The 19,629-nt window shown below is 43.4% G+C and overlaps 2 protein-coding genes across 4 annotated transcripts; one reads left to right on the top strand and one right to left on the bottom strand.

Annotated features, from left to right (window-relative positions):
• Window positions 1–189: 189 nt before the first annotated feature.
• Window positions 190–5,916, bottom strand: rmnd5b (required for meiotic nuclear division 5 homolog B). 2 transcript variants are annotated; one of them, XM_032527415.1, is made up of 10 exons: window positions 5,684–5,916; window positions 3,966–4,142; window positions 3,596–3,738; window positions 3,379–3,516; window positions 3,104–3,204; window positions 2,515–2,681; window positions 2,123–2,288; window positions 1,838–1,940; window positions 1,593–1,747; window positions 190–1,133 (listed from the first exon to the last, which is right to left on the bottom strand). In XM_032527415.1, the coding sequence occupies exons 2-10, from the start codon at window positions 4,102–4,104 to the stop codon at window positions 1,070–1,072; spliced, it is 1,176 nt and encodes a 391-aa protein (XP_032383306.1). In that variant the 5' UTR covers window positions 4,105–4,142; window positions 5,684–5,916; the 3' UTR covers window positions 190–1,069. The 2 variants fall into 2 exon arrangements, with proteins under 2 accessions (XP_032383306.1, XP_032383305.1); XM_032527414.1 differs by having other exon boundaries at window positions 5,640–5,898.
• Window positions 5,917–8,855: 2,939 nt separating this feature from the next.
• On the top strand, window positions 8,856–18,965 carry si:ch73-43g23.1 (protein piccolo). 2 transcript variants are annotated; one of them, XM_032527410.1, is made up of 2 exons: window positions 8,856–9,293; window positions 9,783–18,965. In XM_032527410.1, exon 2 carries the CDS (start codon window positions 9,862–9,864, stop codon window positions 18,070–18,072), a length of 8,211 nt encoding a protein of 2,736 aa, XP_032383301.1. In that variant the 5' UTR covers window positions 8,856–9,293; window positions 9,783–9,861; the 3' UTR covers window positions 18,073–18,965. The 2 variants fall into 2 exon arrangements, with proteins under 2 accessions (XP_032383301.1, XP_032383302.1); XM_032527411.1 differs by having other exon boundaries at window positions 9,762–18,965.
• Window positions 18,966–19,629: the final 664 nt, after the last annotated feature.

The following is a 19,629-nucleotide window of genomic DNA, read 5'->3' as shown; positions in this document are numbered from 1 at the left end:
CACATGGCTTGCAAGCTTAGGATACACAATGCAGGGCAGAGTGTGGCGATGGCACCACCGTGATGTGAACTGTCGAGTCGATAGTTCTGTTAGTTACGCAGTAGTGTTGATTATGCTTGTTGCCATTCAGTTTAATTTACTATTTTACATGAGCTGTTGTGGCGGTTGCAATGAAAAATAGAAACAAAGCACATTTCACAGTAGTATATATTTTTTGTTTCCTTTTTGTCACGGTTTGTTAAATACATACATAGAACAAGACAAATGGTTTCTACAATGAGGAAAATCTTGCTGGTGCAGTCAGTCACAAAGAAAAAAAAAAAAAAAAAAAAAGGAAAAATACTGTTCCACCATTGTGAGTTAATTGTTTTACTGATCAAACAGATACATCAGCCAACAGTGAGGCCTTTATTACATTATGGAGGAGCAATGGGTCACAATCAACGGTTCAATTCAAGAGGCCTCCACAGTTCCCTTCACCAGCAAATAATAAACCTTCAACACAGTTTGTTTTTCTGTGGTTTTTCTCATGTATAATAGAAGTTTATTACCATTCTGAAATCAGAAACTGCCTATCTATACCATTTACCCACACTCACCCGTCCATAATCATTCAACTGCTTCAGTCACAAAAAAAGAAGGAAAAAAAGAAGCAGTCATCCAACTCAAACAGTCCATAAAGCCAAGAAAAACAAACACTATAAAGTATTACTTACTTTAAAAAGATAAGCCTCTAACTCTGCAGGCATTTGCAAATGAGTTTCAATGAATGCACCTTTTGTAGGTGCTTCTTTGTGAGGTTGTTCTCATTATTGACAGACTCCTCACTCTTCTACAGGTTGTAGTTGGACCATCCTCGCTGGACTCTGTATACTACGCAAAGTTGGAGGGTCCGAGATGGGTTACGGGATGGCCAAGGCTGTCCAAAGGAGCACTGGGATAAAACCTTAATGCTTACAATAACAGGCCAAGAGGCCAGGGACAGAGGAAAAGGGCCAGAGCAAATGGTCCTGGAAATGCAAAGAGCTCCAGGGAACTTCAGCCTTACTCGTGAAGAAAGTGTGCGGTATCAAAAGTAGATTTGCTTGGCATGTGACGGATTCTGCTCCATGGGGCAGTACGGACATTTCAACCTGAGGACGAGACAGGGGAGGGAGAGGAGAGCAGGAACAGGATGTTACACTGTGTGGTTTCTTAGTTTAATAGATCATATCAGTAATTTTGGCTGATAATCTTGTACACTTTATACAGCTGCCCATTTTCTAAAATGAACTATTGGTTTTTGGATTGACTTCCTAATTTATAGGAAGCCATTGGTTTCCATTTATTTCACGACATTACTGTAGGCTTTAAACAGGCCTTTTCTGCCAAAGTTGAATTATCGCTGTGGGACTATTTTGAAAAGTGTCCTTTTTCTAGAAACTGAAGTCGCTCGGCTGAACATTACATTTTTTTGAATGCAAAAAACCACCAGTAATCGTTTAACAAGGTCCATGTTTTGCTATCCCTCCTATTAGTGTGATTTTCTAACACTATACACAACCTTATCCTGCACATATCTCTCAATCAACTGGCCTGTATTGCTGACTTACTTTCCAGCATTAGTCAGTTTGTTAAGGGCATCTCTGGAGATGACGTGGCCACAGATGAGCTTCATGGGAGGATTGCTCTCTGAGGTCTGCTGCCTGAGGATCGGGCAGGCGAACACAGAGTGGTACCAGCACTTCTTCCCGAGGTCGATTTCAATCTACAGGAACAGACATGATGGAAATCATGAAATAGTGCATAAGAATGGAAAGGAGCGATAGACGCCATCTGGAAATTCAGAGGGACTTACAGGCAGCTCATCTTTGTGCGTCCAGACTCCGCTGCACTGTCTCTGCTCGATCACCTGCTTGATGTTCATCAGGACTGGCAAGGCCATACAGCCTGATGCAAAACTGCAGAGAATTAGACATGGCAGCATTTGACTGTAGTCAAAATCTTTTAAGCACACTGGCTTAAATAAGACACGGTGATGACAACAAATATACTGATAAACAGTTTTAACTTTGAAATAAATGTAAAGAAATTTAAAGGAACACTGAGAAGATGTTTTGTGTGTTGTCCATGGTTTTCTAACCTAACACTGAGTGGAGACTCTACAGAGAGACCCAGTAAAGCGCAGGCATCCCTGGTGAAGATGTTACAGATCTCGGCCCACTGATTTGTCTCCAGCAGACTGCGGTACGGAGAGTTATCAATGCCGTGACGCAGGTACACCAGACTACCCATCAGAATCTGAATATCTGCAGGGACAAAAAGTACAGGTGTGGAGCAGGTACGCCTCAGAATGGCCATGTATTTGCCTTAAGAACACTTTCATTCCATCTCGGTTGATATTATACGATTCCCAAATTGTTGTCAGGAGCGAGAGCCTCAAATTCTTCCAAATGTAAGAAAAACAGTGAAACACAGCCTAAGTTTAGCATCTTTGTGTGGAATGTTACAATGATACCACTGTATACTGTCTACCTCTCTGGTGCTGAGAAGCGAAGGGCTGGAAGTGCCTGGCATACTGCAGGGCCTCCATTTGGTTGCCGATTCCCCCACTGAGCAGGCTAATGAAGTACAAGCGGTGCAACTTGAACTCTAGACTGCTGTTCAGGTCCAAAAGGCGCTGCCGATTCGTCACAGCCCACCTAAGAATGCCCAGAAATAAAAAAGTACAGTCAACTATATTGACACATAATTTAGCGATCAACACCCTAGAAGGAGTTTTTTTTTTCTTCCCCAATCATCATTATGTTGTCAAAAGTGACATATCAAACCAAAGTACACCTAATCCCAATACAAATTTATAAAACGTTTAAAACTTCTACTAAGTGCCCAGAGAGTTGCCCAACGCTCTGTTCAGGAGTCAGTCAGATGGGAAACGTAGCTTAAGTATTTTTGCAACAATGAAACAACTTTCTTGTGTATGCTCATGTGTCCCGTGCTACGTTGAATTGATAAAAAGGCTTTTGTACTTCTTTTATTTTTTAATGTAAAGCAAAAATGTCAATCTCTGTGTGTGAAAATAGTCATTTTATTCTCTTTACAAAGACAATGACGGTCTACATACTCTAGTGCCGGCCTGAGGTCCTGCATCCTCAGAGCTTCAAGGATTCTGTTCAGCTCCAGGAAAGGCTGCTTCATACTCATATCTATAACTACACCAGACTCCTAGAAAACAGACACAGGTATTTGAAGTTATCAAGAGGTCTTACATTAATTATCCTGACAAAAAAAAAAAAAAAAGGATTACGCTAGATTTAAAGTCCCATAATGTTGCTTTAATTCATTCGCATTGCTACATTACAGAAAGGGATCTTTAGGTTAGGGCTCACGGTTACTTACCTGACAAAGATCCTCTGCTACACTGAGCATCCCTTGTCTGTAAAGGTGTTCCACAATGGTCTCACTCAGGTATTTCTGTCTCTCTGGGGTGTCCCACACCGTCTCTGCCACCACGGCACTGATCTCTGCATCAAAATTCTGCGGAGAAGCATATCAGAGGTCAAGTATATGTAGGCCAAATGATGAAATGTTGAAGACCGTTGCCACCTGTCCTTACCCTGTCAATGGCTTTGCCCACTTTTGACACACTGCCATGGATGTCCTTATGTCGGGAGGCTAGCATCTGAACGGTTTCTTTGATATTCTTACAACATTGTGCCATAGTCTGGGATAGGACTGATAAGTCTGCATCTTGTACTCCTGCAAGAGGGAAAAAGAATGAGTCTTCACTCTGCATGTCCACAATAATATGTGCCTGATGATCACCTATGTTAGAGAACGGATAAAGCAAACTAACAAAGCATCATTTTAATTTAAATACAACCAAATTAAAACGGCTATGAACATAAAATGCAATTCACTTAATATAATAATACATATTATGTCTTCATAGTGTTCTATCTTCGTGCGCATCAGTTTTTTCTTACCAAAAGCAACTAGCTGTCCTCGTATCTCACAGACACTGCGCAGGAGCTCGTCTAGCCTCTCCTCAGACTGGTGGCCGTACATCACAAAGCGATGAAGCACTTTCTCCAGCTCCCGCTCAACACACGCACACTGTTCCATGGTTCGGACTGGAACACTCACACACAAAACATCAACACCTAGACAATAGAAGAATAAAAACAGAGGAAAAATACAAGTCAAAGTCAGTGAACTAGTAATATAACAATAAAACATATGTTATTTGGATTTTTTTTACTGACAAATTTTCATTGCAGATTAATGTGCCAATTACTTTCTCAATTAATCGTTTCATAAAGAATGTTGAAAAAAAATGTTGACCTCAATTTCCTAAAGACCAAGGTGTTTTATGCTTTTCTTGTCCGACCAGCAACTCAAAACCCAAAGATATGCAGTTTACGATAAAAAAAAAAACACAGACAAAACAGCAAGCTGTAACTAGGTTATGTCAATCAATTAATCGATCCAGTTCTTTTATTACCTAAATACAAAAGCATGTCCTTTTGTTTTCTTTCTTTTTTTACAATCACTTTAAATTAGTTTTTTTTTAAGAATTGTGACTAGACAGGACACCCTTAAATGTTGAAAAATAAACTTGCCAGTGCAATGTAACTAAACTACCAACCTGGCCGACATATTAGCCCAGGTGACGTATCAGTCAGTATCACGCTGTTGTTGCTATTGCTGCAGTGGATTCAACATAACATAAAATCTTACAAATTGGGATTGTGGACCTATAGTAAGATGTAGGATCACATTCCATTATTTCAATATTACATACCTGCAGCTTTTAACAAAACTGATATCGTACTGACAGCTCCATGACTGTCACACAGCTGACAGACCAAGCGCTGAGGTACAATGGTTTAAAAAGGCGCTTTGACAGCTGGTAGACATTATATTTTTTTAAATCTGCCTTGATTAAAAGTTTGGCCTGGTGTTAACACTGCCATCAACTAGCAAGGCCTTTACAACGTTAAACGTAGGCGCACAGTGCACTCTGCGGCCTGGTGTTTACTAGCTTACGTTAGTCGCAACTATAGAGTCTCAACAATACGAAGGTATAATTTAAGAATCAGGCAACGAAAGAAAATGTGGATCAGGAATTTTGTTTAAGCAGCTGGTCTGCATTCAGATAGTATTACTTTCTTGTCAGAACAACATCAAATTATTGATAGGTTTAGCTTTGCAGTCATTCACTGTTTATAAGCTGGATACAGAAAATGTCCACCTAGCAGTTAACGTTACCGCAATACAGCTAACGTTAACCATCAAAAACGCAAGCTACATTGATAATACAATAGTGAAATACCACATTTTGTATTTTTATCACTTACGAACAATGATAAATACGAAGTGTCTGAAACTACGAACCATGTATTTTGATTCGATGCGGTAATTGAGAAAATCAAGGTGTCGCACAGCTAACATAAACAAACGGTATCACAGTAGCTAGCAAGCTACTAGCTACTTAGCTAGCTAGTTGATGTTAGCCAGCTGCTGACTGACATGGCCGGAATAATTTTAGGAGAGAATGACAACCCGCTTGTCTACATTATTTTGCATTACCCCAACACTTAAAACATCTATCGCCCCTTCACTGAATCATAACATATGTTTTAATAAACGCCACTCACCTATTCTGCTAATTAGTTAGCAAACATTAGCGTTAGCCACTTGCCTGTTATGGCAACACTTCACCAGCAGTCGTAATGCGGATCTTCCTGTGTCGCATTCTGCCTTTACTGGACATTTCAAAATAAAAGTGATTTTCTCTGCGACATCGGTAACACTTAACAATAAGGTACACAAAATAGGGTAGTTAAAGATTAGTTATTGTTTTGAAAGAGTAACGAATGATTAGTTACTCTTTTTAAGAAGGGTAGTTACGTTTTTAAGCTTATCACATGTAAGTCTTGATCCGCAAAATAACTGGTGAGTAGTAGCATTTCTATTTAGTGTACTTAAAGATACATGTTTCATTATTAAATATAGTGGACTGAAAATATGGAAGAAATATATAAACATTGCTAATATTAGCAGTGGTGGAGGAAGTATTCAGATAATTTACTTAGTAGAAGTAGAAATACTCCATAAAGTAAACAGCCTGCATTGAAAATGTCACTCAAGAAAACGTCTTGGGAAAATGTGCTTAAAGAATCCATAGTAAAAGTATTAAAGTGCCCATGTGAGTGTATATAGTATTAATGTTATACCATAAAATATATAATAAATAAAATATGTATAGATAATAATAGTAGGCTATAATAATAAGTACTAATACATATTATAGCAATAGATATTATCACTCATGCATTCATGTTTAAGCAGCATTTTATTCTTGTAGTTGGTGGAGCTGATACTTCTTTAATAGGGCTGACAGTAATGGTTTATTTTCAATATGAATGAAGAAAAAATGTTTTGAACGTAGTGTTCTTGAAGTCATAGGCCTACTGTGATAAAGGAAAATGAACAATATTTATATAAACAAATTAATTAATTAGTATCCTTTGTTTTATATTTGTTTAAAGCTATACTGCGTAGTTTCTGTCTCCCTACCATAAGGAATTCTAGGTAATGACAACAAAACTGTCTGATACAAGCCTTTCATGATTGCGCACCACCCCTCTCCTCTTCTACGCAGTTGCTAGTAGCTAAGGAGGACACAGAGGATTAATAAAACATGATGATATCTTTAGAAGAGGTCTTCACTTGATTTTCTGCCCGCAATAATTGACACCAGTTTCTGAACATAGCCATACTGAGAAATACAGAGAGGGTTTTGTGGAACAGATAGGCCTAGTCTTAATTAGCTTTGTATCAACTCATTCGGAAATGGCTTGAATACAACGCACATTAAAAATGTATGCATTAAAGCGTTTTAGACAAAATTACTCCAGATAAAAATTATTCATGTTTAGTAATATTTTCTAGTAATGACTACAATGGTAAACTTCATTTGTCTACTGCATCAACTTACTAATCCTGATAAGGTTCACCTTTTGTAAAAAATTATGACAACAGGTTTTCACTCACATTTCAAGTAAAGTCAACTAATTTGGGATGACTTTGAATTTGATCCACATGTGGATGCTGAGCATCAGCCTCTCCGCCAAGCCCCTTGATTTAGAAGGTCGTTATATGTTTGTCTGCTTATAGATGCCCACACAGCATATTGCTTCTGCCCAGCTTAATGGTATGTGTTGCATTGCCGAGGATGGGTGAGGTCTTTGGACTTGAGCAAGCTGGCGTGACTAATCTATAAGTGATGTAGACTAAAGCTCCCCATTGCTGAGCTGCTCATCATTCTTTCCCTCTGACTCCTCCTCCAGTCTGATGTGTTGCCATAGCCACCAAATTGGCAACCCAATTTGCCATAGTTCAAATTTATCAGCATGTCAATGCACGTTAGTTCACAACATGTCATATCTAGCCCACACATGCATGCATCTCATGCGTCTTTTCCAACCTTTAAAACATTATGTTTTACACTTTCCCTGTTTTTTGAAGTGATCTCTGTGTTTATCTATAACACATAATGAAATAGTGTATGCCAGTTTACTGTCTGAGTTCTAATCATATCCATGCTCTCTTTATCGCCTCATAAGAGTTCAGAAGGATGACACTGTATGTTTGTCATGCCATTAGAGCCACTAGTGAAATATGAAATGATTTACAAGATACCTCTGAAAGGTCTATTAACAATAATGACTTTATACTGACTTAATTATGTAAAAAGAAATGTTATAATGTTTTAGCTCTGGGAATAGAGAAATCCACCAAAGTCATGGCATCAATTCCCATTTTGGCTAAAGCCACACCTATAGTGTGTGTGCAATTGAGGCAATGATACTTCAGACAGAAAAGGGGGGGCAAATTACATAACGTATGTATGATGCCATACATATAATGAATAGTTGACTTTTCAGTGATAAGAGCTTGATATAACAGGTATAACATACCCTCAGCTTTATGAAACATTCAGTCGGGCTGCAATCAAAGATTTTCCATTGGCTTACCCTGAGTGACTTAATGACTGAGAATGAATGATAATCTCATGAGGTATTAGGTTAGGGACAGAGGGCTTATCCACGCTCCCTACCATTAAACATGCCCAGACAGCCACAATGTGGCTAAAAGGGTACAGCCATTGTAGCAACAATACTAAGTACAGTAAAATACCATGATCCCTTTTGATCAAACGTTTGGCATGTGTTGACAGGAGAGATCAAATGTAAATTTGAAACAAAAAATAATAATTGGCTGTAGACCTAGTGATTCTAAAATGTAAAATATCTTGACCAGAAAAGGAAAAACTTGACCTAAAAGATGTGAGAGCAACTTACCAAGTGTTGTTAGTTACCATGCAGTGCAGGAGTTCTGCATGTGAGCTGTCAAAGTTGGATGGTCTATATTAATCTTTGACCTGTTGTACCACAGATACACTTTACAGTAGCATTCACACAAACACGCACACGCACACACACACACACACACACACACACACACACACACACACACACAGAGACACAAACAAATACACACATATATACACACGTATACCACAAAACACACACACACACACACACACACACACACATATTCAAGCATTAACCACACCCTTCTTGTTAAGTATAACCTCATATGTAGAGGTTAAGTGGACAATGTGGGTTGCACTCCAAGCTTTTTGTTTCCCCTTTCTTTCCACACCAACATTCCCAGGCAAACACCTACTAAAGCTATGGCTATCTGGCCCTGACAGTATGGGTCTATATTTAGAGGTGCCCTGTGACTGATCTGGCACTAAGTGTCAGATTCCAGAAACACTCATCTGTCCTGGCCGAATCAGCACCTGCTGCTAACTATAAACCCACTCCCGCCCAGCACCGCCCCCTAGCCCAGTTCAAACAGGAAAGCCAGTGTCCAACCAAACCCCAGTCTGGAGGAGATAGAAGATCTAGGTTACTCTGTAAGCAGTTTCCCTCAGGTCAGCTCGAAGGGGAGGGGCAGAAATAGAGATGGGAGCATTAGTGGATGTAACGGGCCTGAGTGATCATTGCTTTTTCTATTCAAGTCTAACATGGCAGTGCCTTTTACATCCTGAAGTTGTCTAGCCAGTGTGGCTCTGCCAGACTGTGCAGAGCTGCTCAGTCCTGGATCGGCAAATGCGCACTGGTCTTGTGAACGAGGAATGTGCTGTGGATTTTGAGAGACAGTTTGGTGAATGAGGGACAACTATTGCAACACAGAGAAACTACATACACTTGGGAAAGCCTCATCCTTGGCCAAAGGTACAGTACCAATCAGTCTTTCTCTGCTTGCAAGACTAAAAGGCTCTCTATAGTCAGTTCCACACCAATGTGGAAGGTTTAGATAAAGGGCATGTATTAGGCAGAGTTTATTTAACCATTGTCAGTTTCCATATGTAAGATGAACACATCTTAGTCTTTATTATTCAAAAAAGGTTGCATATCATACTATATAATGTCTAAATTATATATGCTACCGCTTGCTTTTAAGGGCATTGTGACAGTTATATTTACGTTCTAAACCCCTTTTGGAAGTTTGCAATATCTCTGTGTACTGCTGGTATTTTAAGAACATTTGAGGGTTTAAAGCTAAATTTGCTGTTGGTAAGGTAACAAAACAGAAACAATGCACAGTTTAGAATCAGTATTTGCTATTAATAAGCTTTTGCCTCTCAATGATATTAGTTGGTGTTACTGGTGATATAAATGAATGAGCTACACATCTTCCAGATGACCATATCTAATTTCTAGTCTAGGAACAGAGCCCAGAGCAGAGTAGAGGAGGAGACTGGACTGGCCACAGGGAGCATTTGGAGCTTGTGGACGAGCAATGGACAGCTGGACTCTCCAGGGGGACAGCTACTCCTTCCTGCGCAGTGCACCCCGCCACACCTATTCCCTTTGCCATCGTGACGGCACCCCCAACCACGTTGAAATCTTCGACATCATCAACGTCCCTAGTCAGCGCAGTGCCATTTCCGAGACCACCTGCCTGTGTGACATTTTTGGAGACGATTGTGAGTCGCCCTCCCTCTCAAGCAGTCCTGCTGTAGGGGCTTTTGTCCCTTCCCAGAGGGAGGTGGACGGGACAGCTGCTGCATCCCCTCTGGTGGATGATCTGAACGACTCGGGCTCTTACCACACTGCACCAGGCTCCAGTGAAGGAGAGGAGGGCTTTGAAGATTCAAGAGAAAGGTTTCACAGCCCCCTGTTGCAGATTGAGTCTTCAGTAAGAAGGCAGACAGAGCGTGAGGGACTGAGCTCAGGGAATCCAGCGGTTTCCGAGGACAGCAGCCCAAATTTTGAGACAAAAAGCAAATCACCAGTACCTCAGCTCAGTACATCTAGCCCATCATCTGAAGTCCTTAACACTGGTGAGAGCACCCCCTCTCCTGGATATAACAGTCCCCATACCCTCAGCACAGAGGGAAGGGCGTCATCCTTGTCTTCTTCCTCAGTTGGAAAAAGATGTTCTCCATCCTCAACTAGTCCTAGACAAGCTCATTCAGATACTGAACCAAGGAGAACCACTCCCACTGTGAAAGTTAGGCATTACAGCCCCTCGCATCAGTCTTTATCTCCAAGTCCCTCCCCTGAGCCTAGGAACTGTGTCTGCTCCTCCTCCTCTGAATTAGTGAACACTCAATCGTTATCTGAATTCAGGGTCGCACACAGCTCGCCTAAGTCAGAGAGCAGCTACTTAAATCAACACAGCAGTCCCTCACCTAAGGCCACATCCAAAGATTTTTCTCTCAATTTAACAGAATCGGGCTTTGAATCCAGAGCCACCCTTTCATCTCCTTCACCTTCACACAGTAGTAGAGAGTCATCATCCCAGTCCAGAGAAACATTGGCGTCCCCTGAGCTGAAGAATAGGCCCTACTCTCCTAATTCTCAAGCATCATCTCCATTTTCTGAGCAAAGAGAGAGGGTCTCCCTGCCTGATCTCCTCAGCAGAGGCTCCACACCTGATATCAAAGATTGTACCCACACCACTGAGCTGATTTCTGATTTTTCCACTGCAGGAAAAGACACCACAACTACTCTTGAAAGCCAAGATACAAGGTCATCAGCTGAACCTGTCAGTACTGGGTTTACACCTGCCCCACAATACACCCCTCCCTCACCTGTCATTTCAATAGCAACATCTCCTGAGCTTGTGGAGAGTGGGGCCTCACCTGAATTAAGACACACAGCTCCTTCACTTGGCCTGCTCAGCGCTTCTTCTCCGGCTAAGACCGGGACAAGAACTCCCTCTACCAGCCCCTCACATAAAATAAGACACATTTCAACCCAGGTGTCTTCACCTGTGGTAAGTTATAGTTTATCTCCATTGCCTGAAGTTACAAACAACAGCTCTCCCATAGAGCACAGACATACTGCTCCCTCACCTGAAATCCGGATAACAGCATCCTCACCTGTAGTCAGAATAAGAGAGTGGTCTTCTGAAGTGGAGACAACATCAGTGTCTCCTTTCCCAGAGCTTCACTCTGACTCTGACCCTGTCTTCTCAAGAAGCCTCACTTCGTCCCCTCACATCACAGGGATTTCTTACTCCATTGTTCAGCCCAAGGACAGGGACACTCCCCCATTTTCGGAGCACTCTCCTCTCTCCACCCCTGAGCCTGATAGGACACTTGTGTCCCCTGAAGCAAGGAGCCCTACCCCAAGCAGGGACAGTATACAGAGCAGTATAGCAGAGTCCACTGGTTCACCAAGAGATTCACCTCATACATCAGGCTTCACAAGCTCTGTCCTGCAGCCTGAAATAACTCTGTCGCACCAACCCAGGTATCAAACACCTTCACCTCAGCCAAAGCATCGTACTCCCTCACCTGAGCCAAGGTCTCAAACCCCTTCATCAGACAAATATCAAAGTCCATCACCTCAGCAAAGAAGTAGCGAGCCATCACCTGTGGCTCCATCTCCTGAGCAGAGGTGTCAGCAGGATTCACCAGCAACCCTCTCCACTGAGTATTACCCTCAGTATAAACAGCCTTCTCCTTCCTTAAGAAATACACCCGAGGTTGAGGAGGATTCCACTTCAGCTGATATTACAGAAACACAATACCCCACACATTTGGCAGAAGAGAGTGTGTCACCCTCGTTTGAATTAGACAGGGCAGAAAAATCTGTTGTAGCTGAAATCAAAAGCAGTTCACCAGTGGTGGCAGTTCAGTCACCTGTATCTACTTCACCTTTCTTAGCTGAGGAAAAGGTAGAGAGCTCACTGAAACAACAAAGCACAGAGAGAGACGCAGCACCAAAGGAAGCTAACCTTCGAGATAACTTGAGTTTAGTCTCCCTCCCAGAGGAAAAACAAACCATTAGCCCCATTTTTGTTCAGAAAGAAGACCCTTGTAATAATCCCCCCATTAAAACCAAGTCTCTCTCCCCTAATCTCCTTGTCTCCAAGGACAGGAGCTCAAACATCTCACCTGTCCACAAGGCTAGATCTAACTCACCTGTGCAGAGACTGGAAAACCCACAGCCTCAATTCACAATTTATCCCCTTACTTCTGAAAGCAGCAGCTCATTAAAATCTAAAAGCTCAGCTTGTACACCTGAGCCTGCGAGAAGACAGCTGTCAACCAAGGATAAACGTGGAAACAGAGAGAATATAACAGAGGAAATGGCCCACCATGTAAACAGGAGGCGGACTCCCTCTCCGCCACTCACCAGGTTTACACCTGTCCACATCATAGCCCCTGAGAAACCATACAGACCATGGCAGAACAGAAGCCGCAGCCCCTCTCAGGTTGTAGCGGCCCCACCGAGTTGTCATTTTAAGAAAGCGGTGACAAATAGGGAAAGCCCCAATGTTGCTTTCGTTGACAATAATAGCCAGGACCACTGGGTCAAACAAGGTAGGCAATTGGAGATGGAGAGGGAAATGCAGCTGGAGGAGGATATGGAGGCAGGAAGGGAGAGGCAAAGGGAGATGGAGAGAGAGAGAAAGAGGGAGGAGCGGGTTTCTGAAAAGGGGAAGGGTTGGCAGAGGGATGTCAGTTACAGAGGGGAACAGGTTGAGCTGTCATTCAACGCCAGGAATAGAAAAGGGCCTGCAAGTCGCAGTACAGCACCCACAAGCAGAGAGACCCGTCAGGGACTGCCAACAGCGCATTCCTATTCAGAGAGCTTGCTTGCGACCAGACAGCTACAGCAACAACAGAGTCTGCTTAGACTTGCCTCCCAACAAGACACCAGGGGTGGTGGTCCTGGCAGACGGCTTCAACCTCCTGCACCCCACAACAAGAACAGTGTTCCTGGTCGTGTGGCTGCAAACAGGCCCTGCCGGAGTTCCAGTTCCAGCATGGGAAGTGAGCTTGATGAGGCAGACGATGAGGTGAAGTGGTTTACAGACTTTGCTTTTCGCAGCCTGTCAAGCCCTGAGGTAGATTACCTTGACATGTACAACTCCAGCCACCGTTCATCCACCAACATTTCTCAACCATCTACCCAGGAGAGCCCAGCTGGGGTCAGTGCCGCCTGGCCGGCCTATGCTGACTTCAGGGGTTCTGGTCAAAAGCTGGACAATGATGAACTCTCCTTCCAGCAACCATCTGCATACTACTCAGATGGCCTAGATCCATCAAGGTGCCATGAGATAGGCACCTTTGAGTGTGTAGATGTGGCTGTCGAAAGAGAGGACTCCAGGATAGAGAGAAGAGGAGTGCCAAAGAGACAGATCCTGCTGAAAAGAAAGAGTGATGCTGAAAGGAAGCAGGATGAAAGCAGTGAAAATAGTAGTCCTGGGATGGTGGATAGCCCTTCTCTAGAGAGACACCACAGAGATACATTCACTAGACAACACAGTACACCAGCAGCCATGCAAGAATGCTACCCTTCTGAACGCAGCCCTGAACCCAGTCAACAAAATGAAAGAAAATCTAAACTCCAGAAATCTGCTTCTCTGGATGAAACAAGCACTAAAACCAAGATGGCCACTTGTCTCATCAAGAGTGTGTTATCCAAGAAGATGCAGAGTGTTGATAAACAACCTGTTGAGCATGCAGGAGAAGAAGAAATGGCCGCTTTGGAGAAAAACAGTCCACCAACAATGAGTGAAGCGGTACCACTGAAAAAGTCCCCAAAACCTGACCCATATAATCTCAGTTCAAGTCTTCAGTCAGATTATAGTGTTTCATCTGAGGGTCTCCCTGTTAGAGCAGAACCAAGCGCAAAGGATAATGCCAAACCACCAAAAAGCTTTGGAGTGAGATCAAGTAATAAGCCAAGTTCATCCAGCAGCAGCCGAAGTGTTAACTTTTCACAGACTGAGAGTGAAGAGGCTGATTCTCAGAGCAGGAATGCAGCCTCATCAAGATCTGAAATGAGATCAGAATTGAAAATGGCATTTGATAGTAAACAGTCAAGAACTGGAGTACAACAAGCAGATGACAGTGAAACGGTGGAAGGAGGGCAAGGTGGTGACTCAGCAAATGCCACTGCAGGGAACACTGGAGCTTCTTCTGCCCCTAATGCCAGCAGCACACAGGCCTGGGTGACAAACAGAGAACAGGATTATGAAAGCACAGAGGACCATAAACAACTGCAACAGGATGCCAAGGGCGCCTTCATGTCAGAAACACAGGAGATTACATTTAAAGCCGTGGAGAAAAAGAAAGCCTCCCTAAATGTCTGTCTCACACCTGAAATAGAAAAAAAACCTGAGGCTTCTTCACCAGATACAAGGGAGGAAAGGCTAGAGGCCGGTGTAGATGAGAAAACAGAGGAAGAAGAAGGAAATTGGAATAATAAAACAAAGGTCCCCATTCACAAAGTTAGAGATGTGAGGCGGCTTGTAAAAAATACATATAGTCTGTCTTTCAAGGCCGCTACTGCTGTAGTGCCATTAAATGTGGATGAAGAAAGGATGGACATTATTGATGAAGGAAGGAGGGAAGAAATAAAAGAGGAAAGGAGGGAAGAGGTCATAGCACAGGAGGAGAGGGAGGTAAGGCAAGAGATAAGGAGGGGGGAGAGGAGGGAGGAGGAAAAAGACTCAAAGCTGCTACATTTTTCTCCACCTCTTCAGAGCAAAGGAAGTCCTGTATCTCGTCCACAGCCAATGCAGATAGAATATAAGGCTGTTTGCTGGAAAGAAGACAAAAGTAAAATATCATGCAGCAAGAAAGAAATAGAGAACCCAGGTGACAAACACCAGGCCTCTCCAAAGCTCTTCAAACAGGTAGGCAGAGAATCCCCACTGAATGCAAACACACTGAATTACACAACAGGAGACAATGCAATTGCAAAGCCGTGTAAACATGATCTAAACATGGCAGCAGAAACACAAGAGAAGATGACAGAAATGCGTAAAGTGTCAGACAATGAAGACAAACCTGTGGTAGTGAGAACAGACCGGAAACCTCCAATGCTTGGGAGTTTCCCCAAACCGCCCAATAAGGAAAGAGAGGTGTCTACTGCTGTAGTGTTAATAAGGGATGGATCAAGCAAGACCAAGACATCTGCATCTCCGGCCCAGGAAGAGATCCCCACACCACTCCAAGCCCCAACTGCTTCACCTTCACTTGGACCCACTGTCCCTGGCAGTACCCGTGGTAGCAGTGGCCACTCAGTTTCCATGTTATTAAAGGAAAAGGGTTACCAAGCTGACATTGGAGCAGTGGTGGGGGCCAACCAGAATGCAGCTGGAGGTAAAGTGGTACCCCGGAAGCATGTGAACTGCCTAGAGATCCCACTGCAGACAACCACTCCTTCAGATGGAATTCGGGTTGAGTCTCATAGAGAGAGGACATTCTCCTCTTCATCCACCACGTCTGGCCCCTCAACAGCGTCTGACAACACAGACACTCTTACAAAGACCAGAGAAGATGAGGGACTTTGCAGTAAGCCTACAGTAAAAGACACAGCAAAGCAAAAAAGTGCCTCTCCGCTAAGGGATACACAGGAGCAAACACCCCCTCTCACAATACAGAAAGAACTTGGAGATTTTGAAGCAATTAAAAGACAGGATCCAACTTTCCCCCCAAAGTCCCCTGCAGTAAGGAGATTTAGACCACAGCCAATTGAGGTTAAGTCACTGTCTAAAGAAACACAAAAACAAGAGACACCCACAAACTCTTTAGGAAACAGCAGGCCCCAAACCATTGAGGTCAAATCTATAGCTAAAAATTCTCAAAAACCAGTGGTGCCTCCAAAACCAAGCTGCAAATTTAAACCTGCGGATTTAGGAGCAATGCCAAATGAAGCGCAGAGACCATCAGCAATAACAACGACTGTAAACCCACAAGGTGAGGAAAGGCCTCAAACAATTGTAGTGTCCTCACCGACAATCTATAGAAAGATCTCCAATGAGTCCACATCAACATCAAACTATACAAGAAAACTAGCTGTGTCTGCAGTATCCAGTCTTAAACCTCCACCTTGTAAAACAGCAGCAACCACCGTGTCCAATTTGTCAAACCAGTCAACAGCGCCATCAGAGACAGAGGCATTTCATGACAGAGGTCAGCAGCAAAGGCCAGTGGCCTCGCCTCAAAGCTCTAGATATACACAAAGACCCAGAACCTTAGCTACAGCTCCAATATCAGCTACTGGGCCAGTTTCAACCTCAGCTTCAGGTTCAGTGTCTGACCCAAAAGCAAAGCCTGCCCCTGGACCTGACTCAGCTGGAGCCAACCAGCCAAGCCAGCCAGCTGTTATGGATCCAGACAGCCAACCACACTATACCAGGACGGCATACCATCATGAACAAGCTATGCCGGTAATGTCAAACAATGCAAAACAACCTACAGCTGTTTCCACAACACAAGTGCCAGGATACACACAACAACCATATTGCAGATCGCTCTCCAGCGAACGTGCCCAAAGGACAGAGGACCTGCGTTTTTATGCCTCAGATGACCCTCCAAGCTACGATGAAAGAGAGAGCTTCAGTCCCCTCATGCTCCCAGATCTGACTTCCAGGAGGTCAAATCGTTATCAACCCTCCTCCCGCCCTCCTCCCTGCTCCTGCACAGCTAGTTGCCCTTCCCACCCTGGTCTCACCCCTCCTCACCATCACCACAGCCCCCATAACCTCACCCCTCCTGCCCCTCCACACTCTCCAGGCCAGGCACTACCTTACCCAGTGGCAAAGCCCCCGCCTCTCCGTCCCCACCAGTGCAGACCTGACCCTCAGCCAATGAGCTACCAGCCTGGCTCTCCCAAATCAAGTCCTCTTGGTCCAAGCCAGCCACCGGCCATGTACCAGCCTCTCCACCAGCCTCCTCCCTGCCCTCCCCACCCCTCACTAATGCAGGTCTGCCCTGCTGACCGCCAATTGCCACCACCTCAGCATATTGACCCTCGACGACCCCCTGCCCACAGATCTCCTCAGCATCAGCCGCCAGGCATGGCTGGGGCTCCTTACACCGATCCTGGCCACAACCTCTCTCCTGGCCTTCCTCCCATGGATCCCCAGTACATGTGTGGCCCTCAAAGCCTGGGGCCATCCTATGGCTCTGAATATGGGGGTGACAGCTCCAGTTTGTACTCAGAGAGTAGCTACGGACAGGCACCTCGCAGAGTGCTCCTGGACCCTGAGACAGGGAAGTATTTTTACATTGAGGTGCCTGTACAGCCACTGAGGAAAATGTTGTTTGACCCAGAGACTGGGCAATATGTGGAAGTGCTCATCCCACAGCAAGCAATGTCACATTCAGGCCTGTATCCTCCTTCAGCAGCCCCCTACACATCTCTTCACAACCCCAACATGTACGCTCCTGCTCCGCAGTACATGCCCTATGCTGCTCCTCCACCCCATGCCCACCCCCAGGCTCAGCCACCCCGATATCCCGAGGCCGCTGCTGCAGCAACAATGCACCCAGGTGGGCCTGGGGTCAGCTACAGGAATACCTCTGGTCAGGGGTCCAAGCCAGAGCCCCAGAACCATCCACCACTGGACCAGAGTTATCTGGAGAGTATGTATTATGTCCCCACAGGGATGAATGCAAGCCCCAATCCCACCCCACCAGACTATCACTACCACAAACATCTCCCCAGCCTACCCCCAACAGGAGGGAAAAGATCCTGAAATAGAGGACAGAGGCCGCCTTCCTGGAGCCTGTTGGGCTTTAAATACACAGTGTACGAAGGGGGTGTCTAATGTTAGCCTGTAATGTTATTTGAGTTTTCACATTGCAACTGAAGAGAGTAATTCTTTGGTTGTTGTTTATTTTCTGCTGCTTGTTCTGTGCTATAGGTTGCTTTAAAAGCACAATATATACAGTATATGATTCTTGCGTAAATAGTTTTAAACACACAAGACAGTAAGACTTTTTTATGAGGTGCTCTTAAGATTATTACTTAAATCTAACATGATCTATTACAACTTTTGTCACTTTACATCATACTGTAAGTATGTAAGTAATGTACCAGTAATGCTGAGGCACTACAAATAAATACGTTTACTGATTTACTGATGTTTGTACTTTAACAACAAATATCTCCAAAAAGACTTGAAAATTCTGTTTTGAAAGAACCTCATATTTATTTTATTATTTTGTTTCTCTATTATTGGATGAGTGATTTGGTGCACATGATGTCTGCAACTACAATGTCAATAAAATATATATGTCAGTATGTCTGCTCTGTGAGACCTTCATCTATTTTTCTACAAATTATTTCAATAGTTCACAATCTCTGCATGTATTTACTAGCCGGGTCATGTAAGGTGATACGTATTGCAGCTTTCAAGCTAAGATTTTGCAAGACACTCTTAAAATGTTAATTAATTCAGTAACTTCATTAGAGTCGCATTGACTTCAGAAAAAAACTATGCAATGTCTAATGTACTGTATGTTTTCAGGAAAATATTGTAATGCTTTGTCAAATATTATAAAGTCAGTGGTTTTAAAAATCAAATGTTAAACCAAGCAGTGGGAGATCTGTCTAGAATGGACAATAGAAACAGGGAGTGAATGTAAAGACTTTTAATTGACTCTTTTTCAGCAGGTTTCACATGGAGTATGTGCATAGACACTGGTATTGGCAAACTAAATTAATGCACCAAATTTATACATACATACAATGTTAAAAAATGTGGGGAATATTAAATCAAATATTAGTTTTAGTAATCCATTAAACAGTCTGACATCCTATTACAACTAAATATACAGAGACTTTGCTGACAAAGTGTGTAAAAGAAAGTTATTGCCAGACATCAACTATAATGCATCAAATGTTGCCTGGCTGCTGCTTTGAAACCAACTGTGCAAAAAGAAGCAGAAAGAAAGAAGAAGAAGAAGGAAAGAACGTGCCTCTGAGCTCTTTCTTTTTTTGCCTTAAGAGGGCACTGTCACTATTACAGCAGCAAACCAAAAGCAGAAATGAACCTCTGTTTATAAAAACTAATTTTCCAACCAGTGGTTTTGGTCCTAATTTGGAATCACTAGGTCATAGGACATGGACATTATTGAAAAACAATTATAACTCCCCAGGACATTGGTAAGACAGAGAAAGCAGTCATATTGAGTATAGTGAGGTGTCCCCTACATGCTGTTGTGAATTTGTAGCCCCACATTGTACTACCGTGACCACTGGAGGGTGCCACAGACCACGAGAGCAGCACAGGAAGTTCCATCCTGAAGGT

The sequence above is a fragment of the Etheostoma spectabile genome, chromosome 10, assembly GCF_008692095.1.
Source record: "Etheostoma spectabile isolate EspeVRDwgs_2016 chromosome 10, UIUC_Espe_1.0, whole genome shotgun sequence".
In the NCBI taxonomy this organism is placed as follows: Eukaryota; Metazoa; Chordata; class Actinopteri; order Perciformes; family Percidae; genus Etheostoma; species Etheostoma spectabile.
This window is presented reverse-complemented; position numbering and strand designations above follow the sequence as displayed.